Below are 26,694 nucleotides of genomic sequence, written 5' to 3'. Positions count from 1 at the left end.
TAGTTTGTACTAGGAAAGTGACGCTGGAAATGTTAAAAGTGAATGGATTCAGGTCTATGTAGGATGTAGACTGAACAGAACTTGATTGGATGTGGGAGATGGGGAGAAGGAGGAGTCAGGGGTGGAGGGGAAATCATTTGTTTACTTTTGGATTTGTTGAGTTTCATATGCCTACCAGGCATATCTACTAGATTTAATGGATGTGTGGATCCTAAGGTCATGAGAAGGATCTTGGCTGGAGACAGATACTGAGAGTCATTAGTCCACACATGTTATGAATGTAGGTAAGCTTATTTAAGGTGAGTATATGGAATGAAAAAAGCAAAGAGGTCCTAGGCCAGAAACTTGAAAAATACCAACATTTAAGGAATGGCTCAGGAATAGGCTCTTGCAAATGAGATTCAGAAAAGGTAAGAGGAAAATGAGAAGTATGGTAACACAGACTCGAGGATGACTGCTTCAAGGAAGATAGTCAAAGGTTAGATGTTTGGTGAGGGCTTACAACAATTAAGAACTGAAAGGTATCATTGACCTTGAAGAAGGCAGGTTCAGTGGAGTGGTGAGGGTGGCAGACAGATTGTATGGATGATAAGAGCTGAAGGCCAGGCTGGTGAGCTCGAAGGTTGACTCTGAAGGGGAGAAGAGAGAAAGGGCTCTAGCCAGAGGGAAGTTGAGATTGAAGGAAAGGTTTTTTTGTTTTTCCTTGTGTGGTTGTTTTATTTTTAAGAACAACTAATGGGAATTGTTAATTAGATAGAAGATGCCTTAAGATAATGTTACAGAAAGAGAGGGGAATAATTAATTGAGCTGGGTTTCAAAGATCCAAAAAATGAGATCTAGCAAACAGGATGGGAGATTGTACCAGGAGGGAGGGAGATGATTGGTTGCAGCTAAGTTTGTAGATTGGATTGTGGTAAACTTAGATTTAAGAAAATCAAAAAAGTTTAAAAAATTTCCATGCTGATTTTAGCATTGATTGAGTTAATGTCTGTTAGTATCTTTTTTATGGTATACTCTTTTTTCATCCTGAAAATGATGCTTTGCAAGAAATACTTGAAAAATTCCCTCCCTTTCCATCCCCACATGCACACACACCAAAATGATCTTGGAAAGAACATTTTTAGATTTTATGAAAGTAAGCCTTTAAACTGTGGCCTCATATTTTCCCTGTCAGAATGGTGAGTCTACTATCAGAGGCAACTCAACTATAAAATAAAATGGCATTGCTATGTGTGTTAGTCTACTTGGACTGCCATAACAAAATGCCAGGAAATTAATTTTCTCACAGTTCAGAAGGCTGGAAAGTCCAAGATCAAGGTCTGGCAGGGTTTGGTTTCTGGTGAGCCTCTCTTTCTGGTTGCCTTTTCACCGTGGCCTTTCCTTGTGTGTGGGGACAGAGAGAGAGTGAGCCCTTTGCTGTCTTTTCTTATAAGGACACTAATCCTATTGGATCAGGGCTCTACTTTTGTGACCTCATTTAACCTTAATTGCTTCCTTAGAGGCCCCATCTCCAAATATAGCCAAACTGAGGGTTAGGGCTTCAACATGTCAATATTTGGCGGACACATAGAGTCTATAACAGTATGTATTGGCAACTCCTGTATTTTTAATGGGATGTTAGAGTCTTTATGGATCATATGGAAAATGTTTTTTGTTTCACCCTATTTTCTTTAATAAAGTTGCAATGCTTTTTTTATTGAGATACATGGTAGTCCGCCATTATCCATGGTTTGCTTTCTGTGGTTTCAGTTACCACAGTCAGCCATGGTCCGAAAATATTAAATGGAAGAATCCAGAAATAAACAGTTCATAAGTTTTAAATTGCGTACTGTTCTGAGTAGCATAACTTTTGTTACAGTATATTGTTATAATTGTTCTATTTTATTATTAGTTACTGTTGCTAACCTCTTATGGTGCCTAATTTATAAACTAAACTGTATCATAGGTATGTATAGGAAAAAACATAGTATATGTGGGGTTTGATACTATCCAGGCATCCACTGGGGGTCTTGGGACATATCTCCTGTGGATAAGGGAGAATACTGCAATTGATGTATAGCATTATATTAGTTTCAGGTGTATAACATAATGATTTGATATTTGTATATATTGCAAAATGATCACTACAGTAAGTTTAGTTAGCATCCGTCACCATATGTAGTTACAAAATTTCTTTTTCTTGTGATGAGAACTTTTAAGATTTACTCTCTTAGCAACTTTCAAATATGCAATACAGTATTAACACCTATAGTCACCATGCGTATATTACATCCCCATGACTTATTTATAACTAGAAGTTTGTACCTTTTGACCCCCTTCACCCATTTTATCTACCTCCTCATCCCCTGCCTCTGGCAACCACTGATCTATTCTCTGTATCTGTGAGCTTAATTGTTCTCACAAATGGCAAGATTTCATTCTCTTTAATGACTGAATAATATTCCATTGTATATATACACACAACATCTTCTTTACCCATTCATCCATCGATGGACACTTAGGTTGTTTATATGTCTTGGCCATTGTAAATAATGCTGTAATGAATATGGGGTGCATATGTCCTTTTGAGTTAGTGTTTTTGTTTTCTTTGGATAAACACCGAGAAGTGGAATTGCCGGATCATATGGTAGTTTTATTTTTAATATTTTGAGAAACTTCCATACTGTTTTTCTTAGTGGCTGCACCAATTTACATTCCCACCAACAATGCAAAAGGATTCCCTTTTCTCTACGTCTTCTCTAACACATCTTATTTCTCTTTTTAATAATAGCCATTCTGACAGGCATGAAGTGATAATGGTTTTGATTTCCATTTCCTTGATGATTAGTGATGTTGAGTATCTTTTCATGTACCTGTTGGCCATCTATATGTCTTCTTTGGAAAAATGTCTATTCAGATCTTTTGCCTGTTTTTTAATCGAATTGTTTGTTTTTTTGCTGTTGAGTTGTATGAGTTCTTTACATATTTTGGATATTTACCTCTTGTCAGATATGTGATTTGCAAATATTTGCTCCCATTCAGTAGATTGCCTTTTCATTTTGTTGATTGTTTCCTTTGCTGTGCAGAAGGTTTTTAGTTTGATGTAGTCCCACTTGTTTATTTTTGCTTGTGTTGCCTTTGCATTTGGTGTTGAGCTTCCAATATTATTAATAGATTGAAGGGGGTTTTTTTTGTTGTTATTTCACTTAGTTCAGTGTTGTTTGGTTATCTCGAATGTGTCTGGACATTCCAGACCATCTGGATTAATATTTTAATTAAAGGACACAGGTAATATCTTAGTAAATAGTATTTTTCGGACCACCTCTGTAAAAGTGAAATTGAATTTAGTTTATTGGGCATTCAGACTTGGAAGGTTAATGAAAGCAAATAAGCATGATGTAAAACTCACTGCCTTTATCTGCAAGAATTTAGACTGAATAAATGCACTTATGCACAACTGCTAATGTAAGAGGTTAGAAATGTAATGAATCAAGAGTCTGTTCGTAATTTGATTGCGAAGCTGTTAAAAAAAGATTTCTCACCCCCACCCCAAGCTAATCATGGAAAGAGAGCATTTCCTGAGTAGGAGCGGAGGGGGCCTTAGCTGGGACACCTGTCACTTTATTCGTTGTCACAGTTAATTCAGCTGTTGTGGCTGTCTAAGCAGATATGTCCTCTTCTGTTTCCCTTGAGTTCATTTCACTACAGAGTTCACCTCTTCTAGATAGAGGTAGAGCATTCTCTGTTGAAGCATAGATATGCAAATATCTGCACTCTCTCGATGGACCCTCTCATTTGCTATCAAGACTAGTTATTTGTAATTGTCAGCTGTCAAGTATAGGTATTAACATCGGTTAAGCTTAGAAACCTGCAAAGCGATGGAAGTGTGGGAAAAGCAGAAATTCAGTACCTTCTCTGGTTACAGAAGCCATTGAGGGGATTAGCAGCCTATGTTGAAGCAACACTAAAAAGTCGTGGGATTTTTTTCCCCTGACTTCTCAAACCGCTGTTTTGAAAAATCGTAACTCCTCTTTGTTTTAATCAGCTGGCATACAGTTTAAGAAATTATAATAGTACTCAAGTCTAAATAGGTCATACATTCAAATGACATGAAAATACTTTCTTTGGAATATTAACTTTCTTATTTTCTGCCACTCATTCATAACCAAAGTGGACAGATAGCATCATAGGGAAGTATGCAATATCTGAAAAAGCCATTCTAAATTTATAGATCAAGTATAACAAAGTTAAAATTTTCTTATATAGAAATGCTCATCATAATGCTAATCCATTTGAATATAGCAATTGATATTAGGTACATTTAATTCTTTACCCCCATCAGGAAACCAGGACAAATCCCCTCAATGTAGCTTAAGCAAAGCAAATGCAGCTGATCGAAAAGTCGATCAAGGCAGAGACTCTCTCTCTGCTGCCCGTATCCTCTCCTGACCTTTAGTTTGGCCTTTCTAGTTCTCATTCTCCTTTTTACTTTCCATTTTTACAAAATTTTTATATTTTCTCACATTCTTTGCCTTTGTGTGCATATGTCTGAAAGCATCCACCTTGGTTCTTTATTAATTTCTAGTTCAAGAGCACCATGAACCTGGAATCGCTTTGTACCTAGAGAGACAATTTGATTGTCTTAGCTGTTGTCTTCTGCTCCAGGCAGCTGTGACCAGTGGGTTATTACACAGTGGCTCGCCTTTTATTCAGCAGATCTCTGAGATTAGACTCTAGGAGAACAGGAGGTATGACTGGTTATTTGCACCTAAAAGCAGACTTTAGGAAATAGCCATAGGTGGTTAACTGCCTATTCTTTTGGTAGGAGGGCATCTGCTGTTAATTTTCCAAAAAGTTTTGTTTGTATTCACGTATAAATCTTTGTGTGGACATATGCTTTTATTTCTCCTAGGTAATTACCTAGTTGTAGAATGACTGGATCAGATGGTAGGTGTATGTTTACCTTTTTTAAAAAACTACCAAATTGTTTTCCAAAGCAGTTGTACCATTTTACATTCCCACCAGCAGTGCAACAGAGTTCTATTTTGCATTCTTACCAACACTAAGTATGGTCAGTCATAAGCTGTTTTTAAAATTATTACTTTCATATCTTTTCATGTTGTTGTAATCACATATCATATTACATAAGGATTATTTGGAAAAAGTACAAAATATACCAGATAGCTAAAGATTTTCAGTTTAATTTAAAAAGTACTTGGAGTTGGACTGAAATCTCTTTACTGGGAAGGTAGAAGACAGTTTGCTAAAAATATTGGATAACTGAGGGAGATACAGTTCTTTAAGAGCTAATTTTGTAATGTGTGTGCCTGTTTTATATGTGTATTTTTCTTCCTTTGATAGAGTTTTCCGGAAAAGGACCTTCTGCACTGTCCATCTAAGGATGCAGTTGAAGCTCATTTTATGTCTTGTGTGAAAGAAGCTGATGCTTTAAAGCACAAAAGTCAAGTAATCAATGAAATGCAGAAAAAAGATCACAAGCAGCTCTGGATGGGATTACAAAATGGTAAGTATAACAATGTTTAATTTCAGAAAACCACTTTATGAAGTATGAAGTAACTATAATCCTGTGAGTAATTATATATGTTAGGATTGGTTATACAAGTTTAATTCCGACCTCTACACACAAAATTTTGCAAAGAAGCTACCTTTAGTCACCTCTTACATTGTACCCTTACAACATCCCTTTCTTCATGGATTCCCTAGCATTAGAATGATTGCTTTGCCCATAACATATGACAGTATCAGTTCCTGTGTTTAGCTTCTGGAGAAAGTACCTTTACTCCTAGTCATGATCTTTGTGGAATAGTTAATTTCAGTTAACATGCTTTGGTTAATAACACCAGTTCCCCAGCAATGTGGTTCACATTTCATTTACTACCATATATTAACTGAATAATTACGTTAAGTACAAACTTTATTGCCAGCTCTTCGGTCCACGAATCATTATATAATAACAGATATGCATCGTGTTCAGTGCCCAGTCCTGTCACTTTTTTCAGTGTCTGTCAGTGAATCATCATTACACGTCTGTTACTTAGTTCACCCACAGACAGCAAAGCATGTAGTTGTGTTGCCTCCTTGTCTCCAGTGATAAGCCTGCACAATACTTTATAAAACTAAATAATTGGCCAGGAAAGAAGAAAGTGTAGCAAAGAAACAAGTGATAATGCTGGAAGGGAAATTTGAATAGAATGTAATGGAATTGTAGAAGCAATAGCTGACTATGGGAATGTTGGCACTACTGCCATTTCAGAGACTTTAGATATGTGGCCACAGGTACTTAGTGGAGGTGAACTTTCCCACATAAATGAGGAAGGTGGTTTTGACAAAAGGGATGAAGTTATCCCAGAACAAGCACTGCTGATGAAAAAACTTGACGTTAAAGAAACTCTCAGAGATATTTCATGTCATCAAAAGTGCAAATGATGACATGTTTGGAAGTTGATCCAAACTTAGAAAGGAGTATGGCAATTCACCAAGGTTTAGGAAGGATGCTTGCTCGTAGTTTTATGTTAGGAAAGCAAGCACAATTTAAACTATGCTTAAGTTTTTTACAAAGAAATAAAGCACCTTCTCAGTGTTTCTAATGTTTTAAATTACAGTGTACTAAATAATATTAGTGTTTCTTACTTTTTTGCTTTTGCTATACGTTTGTAACCAACAGAGAGAGTTTTTAATGTTTTGACAATTTTTTAAAGATCTCGAACAATTATAATCTTTCTCATTAATTATTAAAATCACTTTGCACAGCTTTATAGTCCCTTTTCCAGTCGTGCAGTGCTACACAAAGGAAGGACTGCCTCTATTTTGTCCATCTTTGATAGTTGCTTTTGGACAGGGAGTTAGTGTAATATAAGCTGCTCTTTCGTGGCAATAACGAGAATAAAATAGAAGCAGCTCATTACCACCCCCCAAAATAATTTTTAAAAAAGTATGATCCAGTTTTATCTTTGAGACTGTATTATTATGATGTCAAAGAGATGTTTGTAGTTTTTAAAATATTAATTAAACTTTCACTATGCAAAGTACAGGGCATTATCTGTAACTTCAGTAGCACAGAAGGCACATATTTTATGAAAATGTTTACTGTAAATTAAATTTCCTCATTTCTTGTGAGTTTCTTAGCTTTGACCTGAGTTACATAGAGTTGCTCCTTAGTTTCATATTTATATGTCTGGTATTTCTCAAACGGACGATAAGCTCTGCAAACTCAGGCACCAGGCCCTTCTCCTTATTTATATTGCTCAGTCTGCAAATTCTTATAAATGGTTAAAAGAGTTTACAGCACCTTAAGAGGGTGTACTTTTTTCTTTTTCTTGCTAGTTATTTGAAGATGAAATGACTTATTAGGTGACTTGTGAATAAAAAGATAGCCTAAATGGAAGAAGACTGGACTCTTGCAGAGAGAGAAGGGGTCAGAGAATAAATTAGCTTCCGAATTGAAATAAATAATGTAAACAAACATTTAAGTAGATGCTTTTGAAATCTGTTTCGAATGTGATGAGTCTCCTCTAGAGAGCTCAGATTCAGCAGAAGATTCTAAAAATGGTTGAAATGTTTCAGTTGGGGCAGTGGAAGATTGGATATGTAGGATGACGGTTACGAGTTGTAGAAAAAACAAAAGCCTGGTTTTTAGTCTCAGCTCTGCTAGTAGCTCCTTAGGGCAACTCACTCCATCCCTTTGAGCTTCAGTTTCTTTATCTGTAAAACAAGAGAATATCTGCTATGTTCTTTTATAGGTGTCTTTAGAGGCTTTAAAGAAACACTAATATAGTTTATGTGAAAGTATTTGAAAGGAAGTGAAGCTGTCTTGATAAAAAGAATTATTGAGAAGTCACTTTGAGACTCTAGGACAGGAGTTGGCAAACTATGGTCATGGACTAGCCACCTGTTTTTATAAATAAAGATTTATTAGAACCCTACCATTTATGTGTTGTGTATGTTTACTTTCGTGCTGTGACAGCTGAATTAAATAGTTGTGACGGAGACCATGTAGTCCACGGCCTAAAATATTTATCATCTCTGACTCTTTTGGAAAACCTTTGCCAGCCCCTAGAAGGTTGACCAAACCAACAGCTCATGTTTATCATTGACTTAAAGCATGACTCAAAATGTCACACATTCAGAACTCGCTGTAACTTAATGTATCAGACTTAGTCTAATAACTGCCTTCATTGCTGATTTTTGGCATAAAATTCCTTTTTTCCTGTTTTTGTCTTAGCCCATATTCTTTCTTAGATATGTGACTTTTTGAAGTTATCTTCATTAAGTTTTATTGAATTACATGTAAAATTGAGTTTCATTAAATCTGACTGAAAATGGTATGAGGTTAAAATATGTTTTATTCCTTTTATTTTTTTAGCTATAAATTATTTTTGTAGCTGTTATGCTTGATTTTGTTCGTACTGGTAACGATTGAGCTTACACACTCAAAATGTGGATACTGGAGACCTTGATAGTTTATTTTCTACTTTTTAAAAATTAAAATATTCATTTAGGAAATCTTTAGTTGGGTAAAGGTTGTAGAAAATATATTTTGGAGGGAAAAGTCTGAATGTTACCTACATTAAGGTAAATTGATGAAAGGTGGGTGTGGTAATTCATTTTGTTCCTTCTGCCTAGAATGCCCTTTCCCTCCTTTTTTGTCTAACTCTTCCTTATGTTTTAATGCTCATATCTCTTGCCACCTTTTATCTGAAGCCTTTACTCTTGTATTTTCTTAGCCAACAAATATTTATTGAAAAGCTAACATGTGCCTGAAACTATGCTAGGAGCTAGTGAGCATCCAGCAGTGACAGAACAAACATGGACCCTGTCTTCATGGAGCTTACAGCCAAGCAGAGGCAGAACTATTTGTGTTTTCTCGATGTCATGGCTCCTTGTCCATTTATATGCATTTTTGCTCTCATATTTTATCACAGTCTGGTATAGTTATGGTTTATGTATTCTGCCAGAATATAAGTGTCTCCTGGTTGGAGTGTATTACACATTTTTATATCCCCAGCACCTAGTCTAGTCTTAGGCATAGAGTAGACAAAATAAATGTTGACTGAATCACTATTTTATTCCTTTCTAGTAAATTCCTTTCTTTTTCCTTTATTGAAATGGATTTTATGTTTAAGAATTTTTCCATCTAAAAGAAGGTCTTATTTATTTGTGAAGCCAAAGATATCTCACCTTTTGGCTAGTGTAATTGTAAATTGGTCAAAATCGAGATATAGCAGATGGTAAATTTCTTTCATATAGAACTGCACCTGTAGAGCACAACAGCTCAGCCATGATTTAAACAATTTTTGAATACTTTCAAATGCTAATTTTAATGTTTCAGATCTCTGTGAAAGAGAAATAAGAAAAGCTTTTGAAACCAAGAAAACTCATTTAAGACATACTGTGCCTTTCAGTGTTCTTTATGGGTTTTCATTTTAGATATAAAAGTATTTTGCCTCCCTGTGAAACAGAGTTAATGACCACAAAAAAAAAAAAGAAAGTAGCATTTTTGTTATTTATGAGGCAGTTGTCAATACATGTGCAGGCTATTTTCTATTAAATGTCAGGCTATTTTTTTTAATAATCTAGAGATTTGAGGAAATCCCAAAAAAATATTTTTAACAGAATATATGACTTAGTTTTCAGCCTTGGTTTTTTGAGTATATTAAAAAAGAAAAGAAAAGATGGCATTAAATAAATTCCATAGACTTTCAAATAAATGCAAGTTTTGACTGCTAAGTATATTGAAAATTTACATTGTTTCTAAATTATGGTTAATCTTTTTGAGCTAAGTAATTTTTAGAGAAATCAATTGTTTGTGTACCATTTTAACTTAAAACTGGTTTATAGGAGGAAATAGTGATCAGTGAAAGGTGACTTTTATAATAAGTCCTAAGATTTTGAAAATACTTCAATACATGATATAAAGAATGCAATGGTTCTAGCTCTTTGGAGGCTTGTATGATAGAGACAGTTGGGTTGTAACTGCATTGCTTTGTGTTTGTCAGTTGCATATAGTAGAGTAAGTATTGGACTGCAGGTTTGTTGGTCTGAGAAGGAGCATTGGACCTAATCTTTACTTTGCTGGATCTCTTACTGTTTGGCCGTGGCAGACCACTTTTCTCTCTAAGCTGGAGTTTCCATATAAGTATGAATGTGTTAATAGCTCACAAGACTCAAATTCAGGGACCGTAAAGTAGTAATCACATATACCTGAATTCTGAAGATTAGATATTCTCATTTGTTTCAGAAGGACTTCTTGGAAGAATAATTGTTGTCAGTGATTTCTCTCTCTTCCCTCTCTCCTCTTTTCTTTCCTTCTCTCTTCCTTTCTCTTTCCTTTCTTTCCCTCTCCATTACTCTCTCCCTCCCTCCCTCCCTGTCCCTTTAAAGCAGGATTTAGGTGGAAGGTAATAGACTACTATACAGAAATAAGTGTGGTGTCATAGAAAGATTACTAAAACAGATGAGCTTTTGAGACTCAGCTCTGTATCTTGAAGCTTCCATTTCTGTGATTTTGTTATAGTGTCAGATACTATTCTAGGTGTAAGTGGTATGGAAGGAGTTTCCTAAGTAGAACTGTCAATAGGACGCATAAGTACTTTTCCTGAATCTTTTATCTCAATGAAAGGTTGGCATTTAATAAGCTTCCTGTCTTTCTTTAGCAAAATTCAGATTTTTCCCAGTCGTGAGAACACTGGGATTACATTGTGTAAATAAGAGCAGAGAAAATAGTATAATGAGCCCTACATGCCTGTCACCCAGCATCAGCAGTTATCAACATGTGGCCTGTCTTGTTTCATCTATTACTTTTCAACCCTTCCCCACTTTGAGTTTATAGAAGTTTTTATTCTTATATCCATTGCCACAAATATTGCTCACAGGTTTATATTCTTTACAGATTTTATACTCTGATATTTGATCAGGTCTTGGAAACAGCATTCATTATAGGAGAGTCATGCTCAGATCCTGGTAGTATGGATTAGTCAATTACAGGAACCTGTCATGTGCTGGCAGGGGACCTAACTGTGCTGGGCAGGAGATACTGGGTGAACGTGGCAGGTGTGGTCCTTCCCTCAGAGTTTACAGTCTAGTAGGGGAGGCAGACATTAAACAGATATCCTTTAAATAATTATTACATTTATAACTTGAGTTGTAGAGGAAGGAAGAAGGTGTAGAGAGGAGGGTGGTTGTGGTGGAAGTGTTCCAGGCACAGGAATTAGATTGAGAAGCAGAAAAGAGTTTAAGTCCTGGGAGCTCAGAGAAGGCCATTCTGACTAGAGCATAGTGATCAGTGTTGAGAGTGGCAAGTACATGACTCTCTAAATTAGGCAGAGACCCTATCTATTCAGGGTCTTGTAGGCCATTTTAATGATATTGAACTTAATCCCCAGGGAGTGAGGTGGGGTAGGCAGGGGGCTACTGAAAGATTTTAAGCAAGAATATAACAGTCAGATTTTCTGTTTTAAGACATCTCTTTGGCTGCAGTATGGTTAGTGAATTAGAAGGGAGCAAATATGGAATTAAAAGACCAAATAGGAATCCATTCCAGTGGTTAGGCAAGAGATGGTAATTGTTTAGACTACAGATGGTGGCCTTGAGGGTAGACAGAAGTGTATGGATTTGAGAACTATTTGAGAGAATTGCTAGGACTTAGAATTGGGTTGAATGTGATGGGTGATAGAATGAGAACTGTCAAGGTTGATTCCCAGACATTTCAGAAACCATTGTGTGTGCCTAACTACCCTCATCTAGCTTACACATAGTATCCAGAAGTATATCTTTGTTATATTGTTATATTTAAGGTAAATCACTTCTTTGATATCCGGTCACTTAATAATTACTATCATGAAAGGAATGTAGGTCACTTTGATACCATACATATTTTAAAATTTATGCTGGTTTCTACTAATTACTGTTTTACTTTCTGGATGTTCAGAAACGGTTCTAAAATTTTGCTAGAGATTAGCCTTAGGCTTATTAGTTGATAAAATCCATTCATATTTTTAAGTTGAAACAATTGCTTGTCTCCTGACCTCAGGCAACTCTCCTTTCCGTTGTTTCATAAGATTATTGGCATTGGTTTTGTAATCCTATCTTTAAGTTCTTTTAGGGTTCTAATTCTCCTTTATCTGAAGACTTGCATTAATTTAAAGCAGCATACCTACCACAGCAGAGTACCTACTATTATGTCTGAGCCTCTCAAAGCATCATTTTCACTTTAGCTTTATGTTTTCTCTCTTTCTTGTTTGACCATTCTTTTGTTGGAGAAAATGGAAGCTAAACAGAAGTTGAATAGTTGAGCTTTCTTTCCATTTTTTAATATGATACTATCTTCCCCAATAGTGTTCTCCATGTGTTCCTTCTTTCTTTGCCCAACATAGTTTATAAAGTTCATTTGTTTTCTTTACTATTTTTTTTATAAGCGTCATCTTGTGCTTAGTGTTGGCCTTTCTGCCACTCTTCTTACGTGTTCCTTGTATTAGTCAAGGTTCTCCAGAGAAGTAGAACCAATTAAAAATGTGTGTGTGTGTGTGTCTGTATAGATTTATTATGAGGATTGGCTCATGTGATTATGGAGGTTTGGAAGTCCCATGATTTGCCCTCCATAAGCTGGAGACCCAAGAAGGCCAGTAGTGTAATTCAATCTGAGTTGGAAGGCCTGAGAACTAGGGGACCCGATGGTATAAATCCCAGAGAAGATGAGATGAAATGTCCCAGCTCAATCAACGGGGCAGGAAAAAAAGGGGTGAATTCCTCCTTCTTCTGCTTTTTCTTTTATTCTGTTTGGGTCCTCAATAGGACCCAATGTTCAGGATGATCCATCATCCTGATTGGATGATGCCTACCCACATTGAGGTGGGCAGTCTACCGAAAGTCCACCTATTCAAATGCTAATCTCATCCAGAAACACCCTCACAGACACACCCAGAAATAATGTCTAATCTGGGCACCCTGTGGCCAGTCGAGTTGACCCGTGGAATTACGCATCACAATCCTGCTATAACTTGGTTTATCTTTTGTGGGTGTCATTTTAATGTTAATTCGTTGGACAGGTAGTTATTGAATTCTTACTGGAGATAAAGTAGTGAATAAAACAGATGAAATTCCTACCCTTATGCAGTTTAATTACAATGGGGGAGACAGACAAGAAGTATATGTATAAATAAACTACTTTATGTGTCATATGATGATAAGTGCTATGGGAGAAGCATAAACGGAAGGTCTCACTGATTGTATAACATTAAGTAAAGATTTGAAGCAGGACCATGCCTTTATCTGGGCTTAATACCTTCCTAGGCAGAGGTAGCAGCAAGGGCAAAGGCCCTGAGGTGGGAAAATGCTAGACACTGTTGAAGAAGAAAATACTGTTTGGAGCTTTTTGAAGTTATAGATCACATAGGGTTTTTTTGCTAGGATATCCTTCTCCTCTAGTGTCCTTGTCGTATTTTCCCTCTACTTTTGAGGCCAATCTGTAGTATAGTCTCACTACTTTTTTTTTTTTTTAAACATTCTATGTAGCAAGAATGACACTTTTCTGTATCTAGTTCTTTTCATAAGTCTTGTGGGACCCAAAACATCCTTTTCACAGTTGACTTTACACTATTTTGAAAGCAGTAAACAAGAGACCTGTAGGGATTGGACTTATTTATATTAAGGTAGTTAGGGAAGACCTCTTTGATTTCAGGTCTATTTAACCTGAAATCTTAAGGATGAGAGAGAACCAGTCATGTTAGGAAATAGCATGTTTCAAGGACATGAGGCAAAAGAGAGTTTGGTGTGTTTTAAGGAATTGAAAGAAGGCCAGTGTGTCTCAGATATAGAGACCAAGAAGGAAAGGTGACATGAGGTGAAGTTGGAGAGGTGGGAAAGAGCTAGATGATATGTAGGGCTTTTTAGGCCAAGGAAACGAATTTAGATGATAAGTGCAATGGGAAGCCAGTGGAGGACTTTTAGCAGGAGAGTGGTGAGATGCAGAATACAATGTAAGAATATTTTGTCTACTAAAAGGAGAATGGAATAGGAGTCAAGAGTGAAAGTGGAGAGGCTATCGCAGTAGCTTCAGGTATACGATGATGGTGGCCTTTAGGGTGACGATGGTAGAGATGGAGAGAAGTCAATAAACTTGGGGGTTTATTTTGAGCTAGAATTGATAGTCTATTATTAGATTGGATGTAAAGTTAGGGTGAAAGAAAGCAAAGAATAATTTCTGGATTCTGACTTGGGCAGCTAGATGGATAGTGCTGCTTTATACTGCGATGTGAAATAATTAGATAGAGAATAAGTTTGGGGTGGGGAACAAAGCCGAATTGAGAAGGTCAGCTTGGAGGCCAAAAGTTCGAGATATCTCTGAAACATTCCTGTGGAGATGTATTGAGTCAGGTGTTGCTAGAGTTAAGGATTGTGAGTATGGATCAGTAGATGGAAAAGACTTGATAGATTTGAATCGAATGCTGCAGCTTCTGATTTCATACTCATTTACTTTCATAAGTGCGTCTTCATTAAGGATATGACGGTTAATTTTCCCAGTGATACAAGGCAGTGAAATATGAAGCAATTTTGGATATTCCAGATGTTTGGCAGTTCTTTATATCCACTAACCATCATGTGCTTTTCTTTCTGTATGCAGCTGAATTAGTGATTTCCATTATTGTTTTGCCTGCGATACCATAAGATGAATAAGTTCAGTCTGAAGCTGTGTGTGTGTGGTCTTCAGGAATCTACAACTTTGTGAGAAAGTTGTTTAAAGCAAATTGGTAACCTACTTGAGCATTCACTTAAGTTTTACTGTGGAACAAACGAGTATTTTACTATATTACATTATGTGTTTTAAATCAATCTCTCAGTGTTCTACTTTCTATAATTAAAAATAATGATGGAAATCTAAAAAATTTATTATTTGTGTTTTACTGTAAAGCTACTTTGCTAGGCTTCTGGAGAAAGATTGCTCTTGAAATTACATGATTTAAATGAATAATTAAATTTGGTAATAATTTGGATCATAGCCTCTTACAGTTCTTTGAGTAGACTTGGCAGTGAACATCATGGATAATAAAACTTGGTGAAGACATTTAGACAGGTATTTCGTAATACACTACAAATTATACTAACATAAGTTTATTGGAAAGAGTCCATTAATAACAGTGAATTGTGGTCGTATGTCCCAGAATTCATCAATGGTAGAGAATATGTTTTATATGTGAAATTCAGTTGATGTATGTATAAATCTATATGACTAGGTTAATAGTCTAAACTCTGGTAATTGAAAATATTTTTAGTGAACTCTTAGTAATACAGGAATACAAAGGTTTAGTTTTTAAGTAAAATTTCAAATCATCTACAGTAAAAAGACTATCATATCTTTCATTTATATTTGGTTCAGTTATAAAACTTTTAAAAAATTTATGCCTTCTAGCATACTGTAATTTTTTTTTATGTTAAATTTGGGAAGGTACAAGAAGCTTTTCCTTACGAATGTTGGTACCCTATATAGAGAAAATGCAGACAAACATCTGTCTGATAAATAATTTTCACTCTTGGAGCCATAACCTATCATTACTATTTGAATTTAGAAAACAATTCCTCTTTTCCTCTTAAAAAAAGTAACACCATACACACAAAGGTATATAAGCATATATAGTTAACGTTACTTTGTTTTTAAATGAATGTTTTGTTTTGAAACTTAAGAATTTCATGATTCTCCTTAAGAGAACAGAAAACCCCAAATGTGCTTACTTTCCTCATATTTTTTGGTTTTGTCCATTAGCTCCTCATCAATTTTTGCTAGAGCAGTGTTTCTCATAGTGTAGACAATGGGCCAGAAGAATCAGCATTACCTAGGAACTGATTAGAAATGCACCCTAGACTAACTGGATCAGAAACTCTGGGGGAGGTCCCAGCTGCCTGTGGTTCCACAGCCCTCCAGGTGGTTGTGATGCACCAACGATTGAGAACCAGTGTTCTGGAACAGGATTTCTCAAGCTTGGCAGTATAGATATTTTAGACTGGATAATTCTTTGATGTTGGGGCTGTGACAGGGCAGAGGCTGTTCTATGCGTTGTAGGATGTTTGGCAGCATTCCTGGCCTCTATTTCATTCACTAGATGCCAGTAGCACACTACTCCCCACTCTCTATCATGAAATTAAAAGCTGTCTCCACACATTGCCAAAGTGCCCCTCAGGGGTGAGATCAACCCATTTGAGAACCACTGCTCTAGAGAGAGGTGATGTAGAGCTAATGGATAAAACCGCGTCTCCTTTGGAGTAGCAGTGACCACTTGAGGAATACCCGAGTTCTGTGCTGTGCACTTTACGTGGATTATTGCCATTATCACAGCAGCCTTGCAAGATATGTTTGAAAGTCGAAAGCCTGGGCCCACCCACTTAGGAAGTTTCTCATCTGTTTCACCAGCTCAGCCCTTGAAAACTAGTATGTTCAGTTGTTACAGTGACTCCTTTAGGCTGTATTTGGAACCATATTCTTTAAAAAAAAAAGGAATTTGGTGTATAAACAAAGTTCTTTTAACCAGTTAACTGTTACATGTAAACTTAACCATGTGAACTTCTTATTGTAAACTTGGCCATAACTGTTTCTGGATAATGGTGATTATTTTGTTTTTGCTGAGGTGACTATGAAATGACAAATGAATAAATAGTATGCTCTCATTTCAGTAACACTAATTGTGCTTACATGTTTGAAGTAGTATGTGTCTTCTATATTTTTCCTTTTCCTTTTTTGCTTCCTTTCATCTCCCTGTTCAGCTTTCTGTGTGGCCCTTGATCTAGTTCTGTGTATCTTACCAACACATCTGTCCTTCTGTCTTACTTCTCATTTAAATTTACCTAGTCTCTGAACCATTCCTTCATTATCCTTCTAGAGTCTGGATGACCAGATACATATTTTAGCTCAACAATCTATAATTAACGCTGGCCAGTGTGTTACCTATTCCCAGGTCACTCTTTCATGCACTTTTTAACAAAGACCTAGCAATGACCTTATTGAAAATTTCAGAATTTCAACCCCCACTCTCCAACCCCCAACTCCCATGATATTCTGTTCACTCCATCACTGCCTATGCAGACCAGTCCTGACTAGTAGCTGTAATAATGAGTTCTGGATGTCAGAATTGTGTATATTAATGATGTATTTTCCTGAACCAAAGAAGTAAGTGCAGTTCTATAGCAGTACTAATTTCTTATTATTCACTGCATATCTCTTCTCTTTTATTGCTTTAGAAACTATAGAAGATTCATAAATCCTTTTATATGAAAATCACATGTAAATATTATTAAACTACACCAGTGTTTTAATTAGCATTCAGAGAGTTGCAAGTTTTAACCTGAAAACTAGCAAAGAAACAGCCCATAAAATAATGAGTGCAAAATAAACAAATTTGTTCATCCAAGATGTAGCATGTTCAGTCAAGTCTTGATTATTATCTTCAGAGTGGCTTTCTGCTTAAGAAGCATTTCTTCCCACAGGTGCCTTTAGGATCCCGAGTATCCTTGACTCCTCCTGGGCTTTTTTCATCTAGCTTATTTCTTTCCAGTGGAAGGATATCAATAAAATATTCCAGACAGTATTTTTGATTGGAGTTAAGTTCCATAAAAGATTTAACCAAAAAGATTTCACATTATTTTAAATTACCATAAACGACACTCAAAACTAAACTTCAAGATTTTATGGCTCTTAAATTAGCTTCTTATTTTTGTTAATATACTCCTTAGATTTTTTTTCTACATGCATGTTAAATTGCATTTACTTTTCATTTATTTTAGAGTGAAGTTATTTTTATATAGGACTTTAAAACTCTATAAAAACATCATTAAAATTTTTTTTTACAAGATAACCAGTATTGATATTTGTCTACTCAGAGTATAAAGAAAGAGCAGAAGAAAGAAAACATTCAGTGGAAATTGAATATTTAGGAATGGGAAGAGAAAGAAGACAGTTTCATGGGGCTTGTTGAGTTAAGGGGAAAGGCTTTATGTTTAGAACTTTTCCCCCCAATATTTTTATTATAATTTATTTTTAGGTGTTATTACACTCAAAACAATACTGTGTGGGATTTAGATATTTAAGTTGTAAATGAATAAGTTGAGAAACACTGGTAGAAGAATTTTAAATTTTAATAACTTTATTCTTGTTTTTACTCTTAAGATTCTTAGAAATCCTGATGAAACTTTTGTGCCTTACAGCATACGTTATGTACAGTCATACGCTGTACAGCAATGTTTTGATAAACAATGGACCACATATATGACAGCGGTCCCAGAAGATTAGTACCGTATAACCTGTGTGTGTCAGGCTGTGCTATCTAGGTTTGTGTAAGTGCCCTGTATGGTGTTCACACAATGACGAAATTGCCCAACATATTTCTTAGAATGTATCCCCATTGTTAAGCAACACATGACTGTACATCACTTATCACTAAAAGCTACTGAATATGTTTAAAATAATAGTATTTAGTCCAAAATAAACTCATTATAGGAAGTAATAAAATATAATTTGTAAAACATTGAGTTGGCCCTATTTTTTGAGGTATGTACACAATTTTAAGAATCAACTTTGTTTTATCAATGAATGACTTATTATAATAAATTAATTTTGTAGTAAGTGCCACCTGAATAATCTTAGTAGCTAAAAATTGAACTGTGACTGAATTTTCCAGTTTCACTCATCGTTGTGCTTGTCTTCGTTTTCAAGGTAGTTCTTAATTGAGTCATGTTTTCAGTTTATTATCACAGTGCATTTCTCCTTGTTGTCAATGAAAAATTATACCTTGATGAACATGTTGAAGCCAATAGTACTTATTTCTGCAGCAGCTGCTGCTAACTGTTCAGTTTTGTCATCTGTAACTGCCACAGAAGACAAGATTTGTTAAACTATTACACCTGACACTGCCATGAGTTTTCAAATATAGAACTCTGGAATTTTTGATAATGTGAACATTCCATTCATTAATAGTTTCCCTGATTCCTGATAATCGTAGGTCATTGAATTGACTCAACTTGGAGTTTTACCAAGCAAGCAGAGTTTTTATGTATAGAAATGTAACAGTTTTCTGTGGTGTGGTAGCATCTCCGAGAGTCTGCTGGCCCAGTGATCTCAGGTAAATCATTTACCTGTTTCGAACCACAGTTCAAATATATAAAATGAGGAAAGCTACCTCAGTATGTTTCTGTGAAAATCAAACAATACAAAACCTACACAGGGTTTTAAAAACGGCTAAATTCTGTGCAGGTAGGTTATTATTAATAAAAATGATCCCCAAGGTCCTACTGTAATCAGAACCTGCAACTCTTCACTCGAGCATCACGTTAGTGTTGTTTTGTTTAATACCACTTCTCTACAAGCCTAACCTCTAACTTGCGTTTTGTTTAAGCATCTGTCACTTGGTTGTCTTCGCTGGAGGAGAAGGGCGGGGTGTGGGAAGGACTGACTTGAAGCACTGCCAGTTCAAGGTGAAGGACCCTCGGACCTATTAGAAACTGTCATCAGTTTATGTGTGTCACCTTGGCTTCCCCAACTACATATTAAGTGAGGGAAAAAACCTGTTATATACTTGTTTTGTTTTTGTTTTTTAATTCTCCGGAGTTCCCACTACTCAGGTATATAATAGGAGCAGATAAATAGTTTGGTAGATTTAACTCTACCCAGATCCTACAAAGTAAAAACTTGTTTGAGCATACTGTTCCTTCTATCAGTTGTATTCTTCTTTCTTTTCCTTGCCTGGAATTAAGCTGGAGATTCATAATATGAACTGTTCGCAAATTGGGAACTTCTTTTAAAGGGATATATTTGATGGAGCCACCATGGACAGGTTAGATGGATTTGAAATAGAACAGAATTTACCTGGAATTTTATTACCTTTACTGCATTCCTGTGATGTCCCAGGCCTGGATAGTTTTATATGCATTATCTCAGTGATTCCTCACATGAATTAGATAAACATTGTCGACTTTGAAAATGAGGAAATGAGCTCACAGAGCTAGTAAGAGATGGGACCAGGATTTGAACCTGGATCTCTGATTCTAAAGTGAGTGTATTTTCCATTACACCTGGAGGTTGTTAACTTTGGCTGCCTATCAGAATCATTTAGGAGCTTCCAAAAAGTACAGTTGTCAGGGAATCTGAAACAGTTGGTCTGGAGTGGGTCCCTGGCATTAATATTTTATTAAAGCTCCTTGGGTGATCCAAGTGAGCAGCTAAAGCTGAGAAACATTGCATTACACACTGCGTCTCCAGTGACCACTGGTGCCTGCCCCCTTTGAAGTTTTTGTTTGTCAACAACAGGGCACTTACACAAACCTAGATAGCACAGCCTGACACACATAGGTTATACGGTACTAATCTTCTGGGACTGCTGTCATATATGTGGTCCATTGTTTATCAAAACGTTGCTGTACAGCATATGGCTGTACATAATGTATCCTGTAAGGCACAAAAGTTTAATCAGGATTTTAGCATTGACATTTTCTCATCAGAAGCATGAGGGATTTGTATTAGAATAAAGACCGAATATTCTGCATACTAAACACTACAAAGATAACAGTGAATGTGATAAAGTATCTTTTTCTCTGTCAGTCCTATGAAAATTAAAATAGATTTTTGTTTTTATCTTATGACTTTGACGTGCTCTCTGAGTGAAGTGCAAATGAGCTTGATTACTTGTTAAATTTGTTTCTGGCCCTCTAAGTTTAGGAAGGTTATAAACTGTACTTTAGCCTAAGAGGAAAAACATTTTCTCAATTTACAGTAGTTTTGATAGGTAATAAATCAGATTATTGGTTATAAATCTATAGGTGATTTACACAGGGATTCATTTAGTTAATTAGTCTTGGCCTCCCACTGTGCTACAGCTCGGTAACTCTGGCAAACAAGCTACTTTAAAGATTGTCTTTTGGATTAAGTGAAGAGTTGATTATAATTGAAGATCATTCTCCCTTTTTTATTTTTAACATGAGCACATAGAATAAGTTGGGTTTTTTAATGTTATGGAAATTTTGAATTCCTTTTATGTTATTACTCCCCTAATTTCAAAATAAATTTGAAATAAACTTACTTGGTTGCAGTACAGTAATTGAATTCTGTCTACTTAAATATAGAGTCAGTTACTGGGATCGACTGTTGGAGTACATTAAAGATGTTGAAACTTGCTGTTATGGTTTATTGGCTTGTGATGTTGAAATTAAAATTTACAGTCTGCTTTTGCCAGTACTTTGTGAGATTATTTTTAACTTTCCAGCAATATTTTTTTAACCATTTAGTTTTTACTAGCTCTGTTTATAGACCTGTGCTGTAAAGGTGTAACAATTGTGAACCTCTTATCTTCCCAGATTAACAAGAAACCTCATTTTTTTCCCCATGCTCATCCCCACTCCCTAATATATATATGTGTGTATGTATATACATATTTTTTTTTTTTGAGGAAGATTGGCCCTGAGCTAACATCTGTGCCAATCTTCCTCTATTTTATGTGAGACACTGCCACAGTGTAGCTTGATGAGTGGTGCTAGGTCCGCACCCAGGATCCGAACCTGTGAACCCCGGCTTGCCGAAGTAGAACGCATGAACTCAACCACTGCCACTGGGCCGGCCCCATCTCTTAATATTTTAAGACATGTTAGGAGAGGGAGGGGTTGAGAAGGAATGGTTATTAGATCTTAAAGGTGGTAGAGGTGGAATTCAGAGTAGCCTGCCAAGACTGGAGGTTTCCTCAGATGTTGACCTAGATGTTCTTGGACCACCATTCCTGCCTCCATCACCGTTTCATGATATGGCTGGAGATTAAAGCAGTTGAAATTGATGTAAGGTAAATGGCAGCTAAATTGTTCCAACAGAGTGAGAAGATAGGGCCTTATGTGGTAGTCGAAAGGGTTAGAGAAAGCAAAAGAGGACATGAAGGGAGTTTGGTGTTGTGAAGTGTTGCAGCTGCATTGTTATGCTCTTACTCTCCCTACCTTGCCTAGCAAAGACCACTCAATTGCATAACTCCAGGAGGAAGCTTTCACATAGAATTTGATATGAGTGGTACAAACTCCCTGGCCCTGAGCCAGTCTGAGCACTCCAGCAATCTTGGGATGATGGAGTTTTGGCAGAATTGCTTTCCCATTCTGGTTTTGAACTTCACTTACCTTGTTTCTAAATCTAGAAGCTCAATGTCTTCTCATGTTGAATCTGAGGCAGCCTAAGAGATAAAACACTTACGTGGCACTTGCTTTGTGCCAGGTACTGTTGTATTTTACATATATTAACAGCCTAAGAGATAAAACACTTATGTGGTACTTACTTTGTGCCAGGTACTATTGTATTTTGCATGTATTAACTCATTCCTTCCAATGTCTTTGTGAATATGCACTGTTAATATCATCATTTTACCCATAAGGAAATTGAAACACACAGTTTAGAAGTATCTTGTTTAAACTCACCCAGCTATTAAATGGCAAAGCTAGGAAGCAAAGTCAGGCAGTGTGGCTCCAGTGTCTTGCTTTTTCCACCAGGATTGTCTGCAGTTTGGGGTTTCTTCTTGTTCCCCATTTGCCTAAATCAGTCATTCATTTAGTCAGTCATTTAACAAACAGACATTGAGCATATGCTTTGTGCCAGGAACTTTCTAGGGTTGAAGACAAAAGCCTTGCCCTTGTGGAACTTATATTTTAGTTGGAGGAGAGAGACAAGAAGTAATTAGACCTGTAAATAGAGTAATTTCAAATAATGAAAAGTGTTTAAAAGAAAATAGAATAATGCTTTAGCTAGAATTATGAGGGACATCCTCTCTGAGGAGGTGACACTTCTGTTGACACTTCAACGATGAGAAAGAAGCAACTATGTGAAAATTAGAGAAGTGAGGATTGAGCTGCTAAAACTGTAGTATGGGAACAAGTTTGGATTTTCCTAGGACAGAAAAGAAAAATAGCGTGAGTTGGAGCTTAGGAAGCAAGCAGATTGGTAGGCAGCGAGATCTCAGAGGAATGCAGGAGCCCCCTGCGTTCCAAGGGCTGAGAGGGGGCTGCCAGGCACCTGCTTCCCAGAAGGGAGGCATAGTCGGTCTTCCTGGGAAGATTAGTTCCAGGACTCCTGAGGATACCAAAATCCATGTATACTCAAGTCGCTTAGTTGGCCCTCTGTATCTGCTCATGTGGAACCCATGGAAACAGAGGGCTGACTGTATTTTATTACTGGTGTTATGGTTGTTTGTATGCAGAGTTGGGGCAGGGAGCAGTCTGCCCCAGTTGCAGGCAAGAAGGAGGTGCAGTGGATTTTTTTTTTTTTTTAAATAATGATTCTAGTACTTAACTTCAAATACTCATATTGTTAAAGTACGTCATAACGCATTGTTTCTTATGGCCCATTAGAAAAATGTGTGGAAATGTATTAATGATATGATTCAATTTATGTTTTAAAAGAGCATTCTGGATGTTGTGTAGTGGAGATAAAAGTGGAAGAAGAGAGTCTAATTAGGAGGCTGTCTCAATTGTTCAGATGAGAAATGATAGTGATTTAGGTGAAAGTTGTAGCAGTGAATACAGAGAGAATTAATTGCACTCTAAATATGTATGTATATTGATTATTCTCCTTGATGCCAACTTTCCAGACTGTAGCATTTCTTTTGTAGGGCAAAGGAGTAAACGTCCTTTCTCAGTTTATCCTGAGACAGTGACAGTCCAGGCAGAACTTTCCTGGGACCCAGGGTTTTTTTGCTCTTTTAATTCACTCAAACAGCAAATCCCCCAGGGTACAATCCTACTGCCAAGATGAGTGTTTGTGTACAGGATCAAGGATTACCTTCTCCAGGATTAGCACTCCTCTGAACCTTAATGCAGAGGCCAGCCTGCTGGTCTTGCCTACTTCTGTCTTCATGATGAGTTTTCAGGAGCCTTGAAGTCTTTTCAAGGCTTCTTTGCTTTGGTTAGGGCCTCCCCACGAGATACATCTCAGTAACTTTAAACCTCAAACAGAAGGGCTGAGGGAAATGTGTGGGTGTAGTTCTGTTGAGCAGCATCCAAGCCCCAGTGGACGTGCTGCCTTAGAGAGAACGCTCCCTGCCCGGGTTCAGCCTGACTGCCTTATCAACATAATTTGACTTGACTCAGAAGATGAGTTAGTTTGAAGACAGAGGTCACTTGTTTAACACACCTGCATATGGCACTCTACCAATAATTACTATTTTTTTTCCCCTCCTGTTTTGCTGTACAAAGATGTTTAACATATTATATATGAAGAAATTAATTCAAAAAGGGCTATACTTGGATGTGCTTTTGTTACATGTTTTGAAAGCCTCTGGTCAAAACATTACATATATTACATGGCCACTTGTAGTACTGGTTTGAATAATACTGTTGATAAATGCAAAATTTTGTGAAGAGTGAGTTCCCTTCGGTAGTGATTTTCAACCATTTGCTTTTCTCTTCAAAGAAATGCTTGAAGTCGTGCTTGTGCTGTTGTGATCTGACATTTATCTGGGATCCTGTAAATCTGTTCTTTTTGACATCACAGATGTTAAAGACCAGGAAGCGGGTATATGTGCATGTGGAGGCCATTTCCCTTCTATCCTATACAGTGTGCTGCATAACGACATTTGGGTCAACCACGGAGCCTAGGTGTGTAGTAAGCTACACCATCTAGGTTTGTGTAAGTGCACTCTGTGATGTTCACACAACAACGAAATCATCTAACAATACATTGCTCAGAACCTGTCCCCACCGTTAGTGACGCATGACTGTAGTTTGAGGGGCCCAGCCAGCAGTACCACATTACTAAATTATGTTGCTTTTACTTGTAAGTACTGTTATGGCTGATAAATAACTAATTTTATGACTTAATTATAATAACTAATAGCATAGTTCCAATATTCAAATATTACTTGGTAATAGACCAATATGTCCTTGATTAATTAATATGTAGAAAGGTAGTGATACACCCTTACTCCTGTTTTATTTTAACTGTTGACTAGGTAAGTGATATGACAAAATCCAGCATGGAAGACATTTTGTTATACACTCAATCTCAGCACCAATTTTCTTTTCATTCCTGCTATTTGTATCTTTCTTATTAATAACTTTGACTTATAAAAGTTAGATTATTCTTGGTTGGAATGTTTTTAGTATTGTTGAGGAAATGCCTATATTATGTGAGAACATAACATTTTTATAAGAATATTAAAACTAATATTAATTAATATAGATCTTTTATTATGTCTTTATTCCTTTTAAACATAGTTGTATCGACTTGGTCCAGTCAGGAGATAGAAACCACACAGAGGGTTAAACAGGGTAAGTTTTATATAAAGAATTATTAAACTCTGATAAAGGAGTGACTATAAGATATAAGAAAACTGTGTGTGTACCCTAGGGCTAAGGGAGGAAGGTCACACTTAAACGAGCCCCTTCCCAAGGCTGGCTTTAGAATTTGTTGGAAAAGGTATAGTGCAGCCCACTGGATTAGTAGAGAAATTCACTGTTTTGCTGTTCTGCAGTTGCTGGTCAGTGAGGACAATCTGGAGTGCAGGCCACCAGCAACAAGTGGCATGGGTGTGCAGAGGGAATGGCAGCTCTCGGAAACTGCAGGCCAGCTGCCTGTGTGGGCCTCCAGAGGAAATCATGGTGCTGACAAGGCCAGGGGGTCTTCAGTGTGCCTATGCAGGCAGGAGCCCCTTTCTCCTGCAGCGTCCTTTTACACTCTATTGAGAAGGCTTAATGTGCTTGTCACAGTTAGATGCTTAAAGAAGTTGTCCCTTGTGGTAGTACACACATGGAAGGGTGAATTTGGAGCTGACATTCATAACATCAGCAATAGGCACAATAATATTCCTTTTTCTAGTTTAGTTTTTTGCCATGTGAGTGTGTACAAACTTTTTACTAATTACCTTTCTGTACTTTTTATTGTCTGTGTTTGCTTTTCTTCCTTTAGCCCTGTTGACACTGTGGGTCAGAGAATTCTTGGTTGTGGGAGCTGTCTTGTGCATTGTAGTCTTTTTAGCTGCATCCTTGGCCTCTACCCACTAGATGCTAGTGACACCCACATAACAGTTGTAACAATCAAAAATGTCTCCTCACCCACTGGGGAGCAAAATCTTCCCTAGTTAAGAACCACTGCTTTACACTGTGTTCTTTTCTCTGTTAAAAACAGTGTACATCTCTCTTTTAATAAAGGTTTGCTTGTGGTTTTTAACAAGTTCTACTTTTAAAAAGGAGGATATCTTAAATAATTATAAAATTTTATTTTTGGAAGGGGCATTAGAAACTAATCTAACTGCTTTATTTCATCTATGAGTGAATTAGTCAATTTTCAATTGATTTGTTTCTAGTAACCTAGCTATTTAGTTGCAGACCTAGGATTAGAACCCCAGATTATTTCAATAAAAAGTTATGTACGTAGTGTTCTGTTATTCATTCTTTGATTCAAGAGCATATGTTATACATGCCTTGTGATAGGTGCAAAGGTTTAATGATGAGGCAGTGAGTAAAATTCAGGTATGCATGAAGATTCATTTTATTTAGCTGTCACATTCTTGCTTGATACTTGATGATAGAGAGATCCTTTTTAAAAAGCATTGAAAGAATAATTGATTCATATTTGAAAGGACTGTGGTCAAAGGAGCTACTCTTAGCATTGAGATGCAGTGTTGTGGTTACAACTGTTAAAACGGTTGTGGACTTTGAGTCAGAAGACCAAGAATCTGGTCTTGGTTCTTTATTAAATTC

At 36.6% G+C, this 26,694-nt stretch overlaps 1 protein-coding gene across 16 annotated transcripts in view; it reads left to right on the top strand.

Moving 5' to 3' along the window:
- Positions 1-26,694, top strand: part of ATG5 (autophagy related 5) — a 122,118-nt gene that overhangs the window by 38,446 nt on the left and 56,978 nt on the right. For 9 of the 16 annotated variants that reach the window (XM_070223607.1, XM_001503938.5, XM_070223614.1 and 6 more), the window contains one exon: positions 5,341-5,503. In XM_070223607.1, the coding sequence (XP_070079708.1) occupies positions 5,341-5,503 (163 nt within the window). Of the gene's footprint in view, positions 1-5,340; positions 5,504-25,209; positions 25,264-26,694 lie in introns of all 16 variants that reach the window. The other 7 variants (XM_070223613.1, XM_005596851.4, XM_023650868.2 and 4 more) reach the window with 1 other exon arrangement.

This window comes from Equus caballus, chromosome 10 (genome assembly GCF_041296265.1).
Source record: "Equus caballus isolate H_3958 breed thoroughbred chromosome 10, TB-T2T, whole genome shotgun sequence".
In the NCBI taxonomy this organism is placed as follows: domain Eukaryota; kingdom Metazoa; phylum Chordata; class Mammalia; order Perissodactyla; family Equidae; genus Equus; species Equus caballus.
The sequence above is the reverse complement of the archived record's forward strand: the minus strand, read 5'-3'. Positions and strand labels throughout refer to the sequence as shown.